Source organism: Aulostomus chinensis, chromosome 4 (assembly GCF_037954235.1).
Source record: "Aulostomus chinensis isolate RoL2024-O1b breed Wild chromosome 4, RoL_Achi_v1.0, whole genome shotgun sequence".
NCBI classification, from domain to species: domain Eukaryota; kingdom Metazoa; phylum Chordata; class Actinopteri; order Syngnathiformes; family Aulostomidae; genus Aulostomus; species Aulostomus chinensis.
The window spans coordinates 1019431-1030000 of NC_141323.1; the positions used below are offsets into that span (position 1 = coordinate 1019431).

The 10570-nt window shown below is 42.2% G+C and overlaps 2 protein-coding genes across 12 annotated transcripts in view; both read right to left on the reverse strand.

Annotated features, from left to right (window-relative positions):
* The window catches only part of osbpl8 (oxysterol binding protein-like 8), a 121782-nt gene that overhangs the window by 99752 nt on the left and 11460 nt on the right, over positions 1–10570 (reverse strand). For 3 of the 11 annotated variants that reach the window (XM_086200968.1, XM_086200963.1, XM_086200956.1), the window contains exon 2: positions 2563–2669. The exons of 6 other annotated variants lie outside the window; for them this stretch is intronic. The gene's annotated coding sequence lies outside the window, so the exon portion shown is untranslated. Of the gene's footprint in view, positions 1–1238; positions 1282–2562; positions 2670–10570 lie in introns of those variants that run through there. 2 more of the 11 variants (XM_086200964.1, XM_086200957.1) reach the window with 1 other exon arrangement.
* On the reverse strand, positions 5522–10418 carry LOC147262254 (uncharacterized). Its single transcript, XM_086200971.1, has one exon. It carries the CDS (start codon positions 10103–10105, stop codon positions 8162–8164), a length of 1944 nt encoding a protein of 647 aa, XP_086057097.1. The 5' UTR covers positions 10106–10418; the 3' UTR covers positions 5522–8161.

The following is a 10570-nucleotide window of genomic DNA, read 5'->3' on the forward strand; positions in this document are numbered from 1 at the left end:
ATAAGCTCACTTATTCTCATGTCAGAGGCCACTTGAACATTACTGATGTTTTCCTTACTGCTACATATGCTGCATACCATATCATTCAAAAGGACCAAAGACAAACTAAAATGTATTAGCAATGTTAATAAACCAAAGGAAAAATTCTATTAAGAGCTTGGTTGCTGGTACCAAAACGGTGCCATGCTATTTCTATAGTCCCCTCTTCAGTTTTCTGATAACCAATTCACTATCAGACACAAAAACGATTCAACTCATACATGTAAATGAATGACAATGTAGCAGCAGCACCAGCTTGTTACATTTAAAAATTGAAACCATATTTTATTTTAAACTGCAACAAGGTGACTTAGCTCTCATAAACATCAATTTATCTGGTGGACTGAAGTGACATGGATGTGAATGCTGATGAAGAGAAGATCTAAACTCCTGTGCTGTCAAGGAGAATGTGGTGACCTCAAAGTGTTCAATCACCAGCTTCGAGGCGAAACACTGCTGCTGCTTAGCTGTTCAGTAGACTGCTGGCACAGAGATGATAGCACAAAACCATCACTGCCACAGAGAAGGCGAGGAAAATCACAGAGAGAACAGAGCCACGTTTTCTACAGAGCAGCACAGTGAAAATTTGTATGACGCACAGAGCTCGAGTTGAATAAATACGTGTCTGTTTGAGTGTGTATAATACCTCTTGCATAACGGAAAAGACAGAAATGATGTGAGCCGCAAATGTTATTCTATTCCCCCTAAAGATGTATCATTTATATTTTGAATGATTTGCAAACACAAGGAGGTAAAGAGGTCACAGTCTCCGGGGATACTCCTCTGACCAGACACTGACCTTCTTCAAAAAGAGCCATGGAGGAAAAAGCCTCGAGCTGGAAGACAGCATCAAACAAAATACCCATTTCTGATTGTTCCTTTCGACTTCTCTATAAAGAGGACTCAATTCCTTATCTCTGTTATCTGCATTCCTAACACCAGACCCATTCTGAGCAGCAAGCAGCATATGAATCCAACAGCTGATGTGACCTCAGTGGAATTAGCATCTGTTAGCAGCCCTCCTACACACATTTTCAAACTCTAAAACAACCAGAACAAGTCACCAAGATGGAAATTATGCCCCGCACAGAAACCAGACCACAATTTTCCACATCAGATGAACTGAAGCAGAAGCATGGAGGGAACCAGACCAATGCAGCACAAACATGTGCGAGGATGCGAGTGAATGACAGACCTACCTCATGCAGCTCAGGCAGCAGATAACACCATTACATTCGCAACACAGCCATCAAGAGGAAAAGAGAGAGAGAGAAAGAGAGAGAGGAAAAGAGAGAGACAGAGAGAGAGAGAGAGGAAGAGAGAGAGACATGGAAACGAGATGACATCACCATATTTTCTCCCTCCTCCTATGAAATGTGGACTAGTGCTGCAGGGCTGCCGGTATCTGAGGTGGAGCAACTGTAAGAGCTCCCTCTATGTGTGTGCCATGTCATAGGCAAACAGTCTAAGCCTTCCCTGGTGTTATATATTGATGTGTGACATAAATTAATTATTGTGCAAACCAATGTAAAATATTAAAATACATAAAATAATCGAACAATTGTTTTGGGGCATATTCCATGAAAGAAAAGACAGGCCTGCATCTCTTGTCAAATCACACATACATGATGTAGAAGAGGCAAAGACCGACTTCAGACTTTGTAGAAATGATTTCCCTTACGAAACACACCAAATGTGAGACTTAAGATGAGGGCATCAGTTCAAATTTGCTCTAGGTTGGTAAACATAGGATCATGGAGGAAGTAAATTCATCCTGGAATGAAACATGTAAACACCAGTAACTGTTGGCATGTACAGCAATAAAGATAAAACTGAGCACGCAACCTAGCACACACACAACTGACAACGTTTACAGTACCGTTGTTTGACCCAAGCCAAAGTGAGCCAGTGGAAACGCGCCCCTCGTCAAGTCAGCAGCTGACTTTTGCAATTGCTGAACATCGAGTCAACAGTTCAATCATGTTACCAACGCAAGACCAACCACTTAAAACACTAAAATAGTATTTATTGTTCAACCTGTTATTTAGCAAGCATGCTAAATAATTATAATTGTTTGTCTGCTCACCAACATCATTAATGGTCCCTTGCAGTAATGATGATATCTGACCAGTAAACAAGTCAATGAGCAGCGCAAGTTGTATGAAATGCATGACTAACTTGCATAAATCTTAGTAATGTATATTGCACATCAAATAGGTTTAAAATGTCAGCTGCACGTGAAGAAATACACACACACAACTTTGTAGCTGACACGGAAAACCAAAACTAACATAACCAGGTTTTCCACCAAGCCATGTTTTCCTTCTTTTGGACTGACATGCCCCTGAAGCATATCCATACAGGCAAGCCTAAGAAAGATTTTTGAAAAGCTGAAGTTTATGTCATCATGAGAATATTAAGTACTGTTTTATGATATAGGTATGGCTAAGAAAATATACATTTTCATAAGAATATGAGAACATACATTTAAACATATAAAAAATAATAAAACAAGAAGTCTACCTTGCAAGTAACTGTGAGACTTACAGTCCTGCTCTTTCACCACACAGCTGCAAGTTGGTGGTGGTACCGCACCCTTGAGCTCGTTTACCAGCCAACCGCCATTAAACCTCAGAGAAGGAAAAGCCACACAGAAGAGAGAGATGGCTTTTGAGTGCACGGGAGAAATAGGAGGGAAATAAACTGAAGGGGAGACTTTACAAACACAGAGATCCCTGAAGTGTACACTGGAAATTAATAAACTTCCAAATGTATGATAGGACTTAGAAACTCCAAACAGAGAAATGAGACACTCCAGTTAGACGGATATGCTGACGTGGATTTAACTAAAGGTGCCCTGATTGAACGTGGTAACAGCACCAGGGACATCAGCAGCCTGACATCATTGTAGATGAATCTCTTTTTATCAGAGCCAGTTATACCACAAAGTAGAAAGACACTTGGTTTTAGCTGGACAATAAAAGACGCTTTCCTGCAAAGTCCTATCTGTGCATTATGCACAGTGTAGATAATTAATGATTTTTTTTTTTAGCAAGACAGGGAATGTTCTAGAAGCAAGGTGATAAGAGGAACAAGTTGCCTTCCCAAAATCAAGAGATGCCTCTATGCATCCATCCATCCATCCATTTTTTTCTGCTTATCCTGTTAAGGGTCACAAGGGGGGCTGGGCCTACCCCAGCGGCTTTCGGGCAACAGGCAGGTGTTCCCTTTCCATCGCAGGGCCAACACATACAGACAACCATTCACACTCACAGTCATACATACAGTCAATTTAGTGTATCCAATTAGCCTAGTCCCCATTTGCATGTCTTTGGACTGTGGAGGGAAGCCGGAGTACCCGGAGAGAACCCACGCAGGCACAGGGAGAACATGCAGACTCCACACAGAAAGATCCTGGGACTGAAACCCGGAACGTTCTTGCTGTGAGGCGACAGTGCTAACCACTGCACCACCATGCCACCCATGCTTATATCCATGCAGAAAAAATTACCAATGACACTAAAACAGCCATCCAAACTGCCTTTGTTTCCCAGTCAAAAAGCTGCGACTCTATCACTGGTTACTGATGCCATCATAACAGCATAGCTCTCTTATTTGTGAAAAAGCGCTTTGTGAACTAGACAAGATCTAAGGCTTCTCAACTACCTTCTTCCTTGTTGACTGTTGAAAAAAGCCACATATTTTAGAAACCCCTATCGCAAATCGAAAAATTGTCTGGAGTGGACAGATAAATACAACCAAATGAGTATTTTTGCAAACAAGTGGCACATCACCCATGCACTGACACATGTATTGCCTCTTTAAAAATCTCATTCTAACTGCATACAAAATAAGCAAACAAGTGACTTACAAAGAGCAACTTAAATGTTAAATATAGAAATTGTGAACAAACAGACAAGATAGTGAGATGCATAGGTCAATATGGTAAGCTCTTTTCTCTCTCTCTCTCACGCACACACACAAATGCCCTATATAAAGTTGGAAATGAACAACCTTTTATTACTCATTATCATGAACTGATTAAATTGAATTTTTCACACATACGCCCCAAAGTGTATGTTGTTGTTGAAACATACACTTTGGGGTGTAAGTGTGAAAAATTTGATCAAAACATGTTTGACTTTAGGTTGTACTATCCCAACAAAGTGTGACATATTAAAATGTGATCAGAAGCAAAGACCCCAAGGCCACTTGTGAAGTATCCCCCCATGACTGACGAGCTGCCTGCCTGCGGCAGACAAAATGCAGCAACTTGTATTTTCTCAGCCAATAGCAGACACTCAAAGAATTCATACATCTACAAACAGTCTGAAAAAACTTAATAACTGTTTTGTCCAACATTACTAGCTGCTCTTTCCAAGAAGTACTGGCTTTATATATGGAAGATGTTTCTCAGGGAAAAAAATGATGAGCCATTATTTTCTGCTTAATCTTATATTATTACCTCTCCCTGTTTGATTTCATCAGCGAAGCATCTACTAATAAAAGGTGCCACTGCAACTGGCAATGGCAAGAGTAGAGGCAAGGATACTGGCTGTGGATGATTCTGTAGGTTATGGGGACAATTAACAGAAAGAAATAATCATTTCCCACGGACATGAAAAGTTTTGGCTCACAATTAGCGATGTGCCATTCTGATTTTTTTGGTATTGTGCTTCTCTAAACCGATTTTTAATTGTTTTGATTTTCTGTTTAAGAACTATACTTGACACATTATAAAAACATAAAAATCAACCTTTCTTCAATAGAAGATTTTATTTTCAAAATAACAGAAAATATTACTCTTACACTTTCTCCAAAATTTCACTGGGTTACTGGATCTTTTCTTGCTTTAGCTCTAGAAATTAATCAATAAATCAATAAATAAAGTGTTACACTACTGGAAAGAGGTCCAATTAAAATTCTACTCAAAATGGATTGCTTTATATCAAGCTGTGTCAGGTGAACCTTTACCTGATAAAGGCAAAGCAGCCTTTGGCTCACCAAAAGTTTATTTTGGCCTTACGTAACAGATAATGCTGGTTCCTGGCTGGGCAATCAGTGCATCCCTACTAATTACTGACCTCCTACATCTACCAAATGTTTGCCTGCAACACAGAGAGCTTGTGAAAAGTCATGTGACCTTTGATTATTCACAGTTCATGGCATGAAGGAAGATTAATCATCCATTCATCTTCCATTTTCAATAATAATAATAATAATAATTATTATTATTATTATTATTATTATTATTATAATAACTTTCTTTATATAGTTTTTAAAAATCTAATCCACTCTTCATAGGAATTAAACACCATCTCCATTAGTTTCCTAATGCTGCCACATACTACAAATTATGCAAGAGTTTCAAGTGGGATGAAAGGCATAGCAAAATGAGGCTTAATTCTTCAACAATACTTCAAAGCTCAGCATCTTTGTTGAGGAAGAAGGCTGGTTCAGCCAGTAACAAAGAACTGCCATTGTCAGCCGAAAAGCTTGCCTGGGGACTCGGCAAAGCCTGCCAAACCTGAATAGAGGATGCAGAGATGGAGCAGCAAAGAAACTATCTCAAAGATGATAAACCTGGAATGTTGATTAAAAAAAACAGCTAAGATTGTTTTGATTTGTGTAGCTGTGAAAAATAATATATAGAAAAACTCTGTTTGAAGTTTCTTTTCATGTGTTATCCAGTTAAGGACACGAACGTGTGTTGTGTGACTGCTCCTCTCCCTGGGGATTCAGCAGAGAATATCTATTTAAGAAGAACCCCCACAATTTGATGCAGATAACTTTATCAGTGAAGTTCAGCTTCCTTCTTCTCACTTTTTTTTTAGTGGCTAGAGGAGTAACTTGCAAAGTGACATTCTTTGAGTGGAAATTCTCAGTGAATAATGTAAGTAAAATAATCATGCAAATTTCATCACAGCCACTGTCATTTTCCCCTCCAGCCACAGCTTAGCCAGAGGGGATTATTACAGCCAGACCTAGGATGATTTTGGAAGACTTCTGCCAACACCTTGGCAGAAACACAGAGGATGTAAAAAATACCTGACACAAGCTAAAAGCTGGCAAGACATGTCTACAAAGCTGGTGGTGGCTTGGTAAATAAAACTATCCTCAGTTTAACACTGTCACCATCTTGAAACATCCGTATCAAACAGGCTCATCAAAAGCAATGCGCTGTATGTCCCTCAAAAACCCCCAGCTATGCACACAATGATTGAGTCTGAATGAGTGCATTAGGACACTAGGAAACAGCGAGTAAGTCTGAGCTTAATAGACTTGCTACCACATCTTTAATAAAATCATGTTAGCTTACATAAAAAAAAATAAAACAGGAGGGAAGTCAGAAGGTACATACGTCTGCAAAGGGGATATGATTTCATCAAATCCAGATATGGTTCTGGATCGATTCCAAAATCTAATCTCAGTGTAAATTCAATCAACCTACAGCCTTAATCAAATACATCCACAAGAATGTCACAATGACATATTTTAGTGGATGATACATTTTCCCCATAATTAATGCAACAAATTATATTTTCATTTGAAGAGCAAGAGGATATTAATGATGTCATCAAAAATTACTTTACTACTTTCGGTCATTTTACATAAATGAATAAAGAAATTATCATGATACCATCCATCCACAACTTCTGTAGTGATCCTGATAAAAGAAAAATCAAATCACATGACCTCCCTAATCCTCCTGGGAGGAAATAAACAAAATCCCAAGTAACAAGCAGCAACAATTTATTAATAATAATAATAATAATACATTTTATTTATAAGGCGCCTTTCAAGGCACTCAAGGTCGCCGTACAACAGTTTCAAAATAAATAAATAAAACACGCACAATTTAAAAGAACAACAACAGAAGTCTCTAGCAGAGCACAGAAGAGGGCATTCAGCCATACGCCTGTCTAAAAAGGTGAGTTTTGAGATGATTTTTGAAGGTGTCAATGGAGTCAGTGTTTCTGATGTCAGGAGGGAGGGAGTTCCAGAGGCGAGGGGCAGAGCAACTGAAGGCTCTAGCCCCCATGGAGGTTAGACGGAAGGAGGGGACGTTGAGGCTGATGGAGGAGGAAGACCTGAGAGACCGGGTGGGAATGTTGGTGTGGAGAAGGTCTGACAGGTATGAAGGGGCGAGGTTATGGATGGTTTTGAATGTATGGAGGAGGATCTTGTAGTCAATGCAGTGTTTTATGGGAAGCCAGTGGAGTTGATGTAGAACGGGGGTGACAGGGGTTCTGGTGATGATTCGGGCAGCTGCGTTCTGGACCAATTGAAGCTTATGAAGGAGTTTGTGTGGGAGACCAAAAAGAAGTGAGTTACAATAATCCAGACGGGAGGTGACGAGTGAGTGGACCAGGATTGCAGCACTCTTGGGAGTGAGAGATGGGCGGAGACGGTTGATATTCCGGAGGTGGAAGTAGGCGGACCGGATGGTGTTGTTGATGTGGGTATGGAATGATAAGGTGGAGTTGAGGACGACACCCAGACTCTTAACCTGAGGGGAAGGGGAAACGGAGGTGTTGTCAATGGTGAGGGTGAAACTGGGATGCTTGTTGAGTGTGGATTTGGAGGAAATGAGGACTACTTCTGTTTTATCACTGTTAAGTTTGAGGAAGTTTGAGGTGAACCAGGATTTGATTTCCTGTAAACAGGCACAGAGGGAGGAGGGTGGGAGGGTGGAGGAGGGTTTGGAGGAAACGTAGAGCTGGGTGTTGTCCGCGTAACAGTGAAAGTGGATGTTATGCTTATGGAATATCAGTCCAAGTGGGAGGAGGTATATGATGAAAAGGATAGGGCCAAGGACAGAGCCCTAGGGAACACCAGAGGAGAGGGGGGAGGGATCGGATGCGAAAGATTTTAACTGAATGAATTGAGTACGGCCAGAGAGATATGAGCGGAACCAGTCCAGGGGTATGTCTGATAGTCCAATGGAGGCAAGTCGGTCGAGGAGGATGGAGTGAGAAATGGTGTCAAAAGCCGCGCTCAGATCGAGAAGGATGAGAATGGATAATAGTCCGGAGTCAGCTGCCAACAGAAGGTCATTGGTGATTTTAAGGAGGGCTGTTTCTGTGCTATGATGAGGGCGAAAACCGGATTGGAACTGTTCCTAGAGGTTATTGTTGGAGAGGTGGGCCTGGATCTGTGACACTACTACTTTTTCCAGAATTTTAGAGAGAAATGGCAGGTTGGAGATGGGACGAAGGTTATTGAAGGTGTTGGGGTCTAAACCAGGTTTCTTCAGTATTGGAGTAACAGCAGCGGATTTAAGAGATGATGGGACAGAACCAGAGGTGAGGGAGGAATGGATGATGGCAGTTATCAGGGGCAGCAGAGACGGGAGGGAGGCTATAACCAGGGAGGATGGCAAGGGGTCAAGTTGGCAGGTGGATGGCTTGGAGTTCCGGATAAGTTTGGATAAATCAGCGGCAGAGGGGAGTTGGAAGCAGGAGAGGAAGGGGGGTTGGGGGTGGGGGACAAATGGAGGTGGACAGCTGGACGTAGGAGGGGTCAGTTGCTGGTGGATGGCGGCTATTTTTGTATTGAAGAAAGACATCAAGGAGTTGCAGTGGTCAGTAGAGTAGAAGTGAGGGGGGAAGGAGTCAGGGGGGCGGAGTGAATTGTTGACCAGTGAAAACAAGGCCCTGGTGTTCCCCGCACCAGCAGTGACTTGTTGTGTGAAATATTGGGATTTGGCGGAGGAGAGTGTGTTTTTATACTGAAGAATGTGGTCATGGAACATCTGTTTGTGGATAGTGAGTCCAGTTTTTATAGAAAGCCGCTCCAGCTGACGTCCTTTGGCTTTCAGTTGACGTAGATGAGGAGAGAACCAGGGGGCTGACTGGGGAAAAGAAACGGTCCGGGTCTTGAGGGGGGCGAGTGTGTTGAGCAGAGTCTGTAGACCATCATTGTAAAGAGAAACCAGTTGATCCGGGGTGGATGGGGGGGTGATGATGGAGAAACTGTCAATGCCTGATTTGAAGTCTGCTATATTAATGTTTTTAATGTTACGGAAGGATATGATACGTGACTGTTTGGTTTTGGAAAGTGTCAGGCTCAGGTTGAATGAGATAAGCATGTGGTCAGACATGCTAGAGCCTAAGTCAACAGCAGAGCAGTTGGAAGCAGTGACACCAGAGCAGCAGACTAGATCTAAAATATGGCCTTTAGTATGGGTGGGGAAATCAATGTATTGTTGAAGTCCAAAACTGTCCAGGCAAGAAGTGAAATCTTTAGTGAGAGGGTGATTTGTGTTGTCCATGTGAATATTTAAATCACCTAACAGAATTATGTTGGGTGAGAGTGAACAGATTTGGGTGAGGAATGTAGTGAAGTCATCAATGAAGACCTTATTTGGTTTAGGTGAGCGGTAGATGTTCACAAGCACAACGGGAGTGGGTCCAATCAGCTGTAGTGCCACAGACTCGAATGAGTGAGAGACAGGCACTGAAACAGACGAGACTTTCCAAGTCTCGCGGTGTATTATCGCGAGACCTCCACCTCTTCCGGTGAGACGGGGTTGACAGGTGTAAACAAACCCATGAGTAGACTCGTTCAGCTGAGAGAAGTCATCAGAATGTTGCCACATCTCCGTCAGACAAAGAAAGTCATACTTGCGGTCCAGGAGGAGGTCTTGTAATAGTTGTCCCTTGCCAGTGAGGGAACGGATGTTGAATAATCCCAGTTTGATGTCGCAGAGCTGGTTGGAGAAGGCGACGTTAGCCGACCTGGCTAGGCTGGCTAACGCGCTGTGGTCCACCTTCCGACGGGTGTATCTCGGAGGATGGCGGCGGGTGGAGGACCAGATGGAGTTTATGGCGCTGGAGTCATCAATGCGATAGCTCCGTCTGGCTCCGCGGTGGATGTACCTCCGGTGAGGACGGCGATAGATGTCCGGGAAGTGACGCAGTACAGGTGGAGGAGCAGTTCGGTGGAGTCGGAGTTGGAGGAGCTCCGCGCTCATGTATTGGATCAGGGTTGAAGCTGGGGATATCACGATGGACAGGACAGTCCACCAGAACACAAAGCTCATAGCCAGAATGTGGATCCACATGATGCACGGGCAGATGTAGACAACGTTCACCGAACCACAGTAGCAGAGACCAGGTGAGTGTAGCACCACACACTACAGGTGACACGTGGACATCCTAAACACGGTATTAACAAACCGATCGAATTGACAGTGGGCCCAGTGTAGAGACCAACAGTACCGTGTTCGCCTAGATTATGCGATCTGCTACAAACAGTGTAGAAAATCAAAACAAACATAAAGAAACAACAACCGGAGAGCAGCGGCAGCTAATCGCGCCAGAGTTCACTCTAACATCCGGTTCATTCACTATCTATTGATAGATAGATAGATATCTATAGATAGATCTATATATAGATAGATCTATATATACATACACATATAGATAGATATACGTAGACATATAGATATATATAGAGAGAAATGTGTGTATATATATATATATACACACACTGTATATATATATATATATATACACACACACTGTAT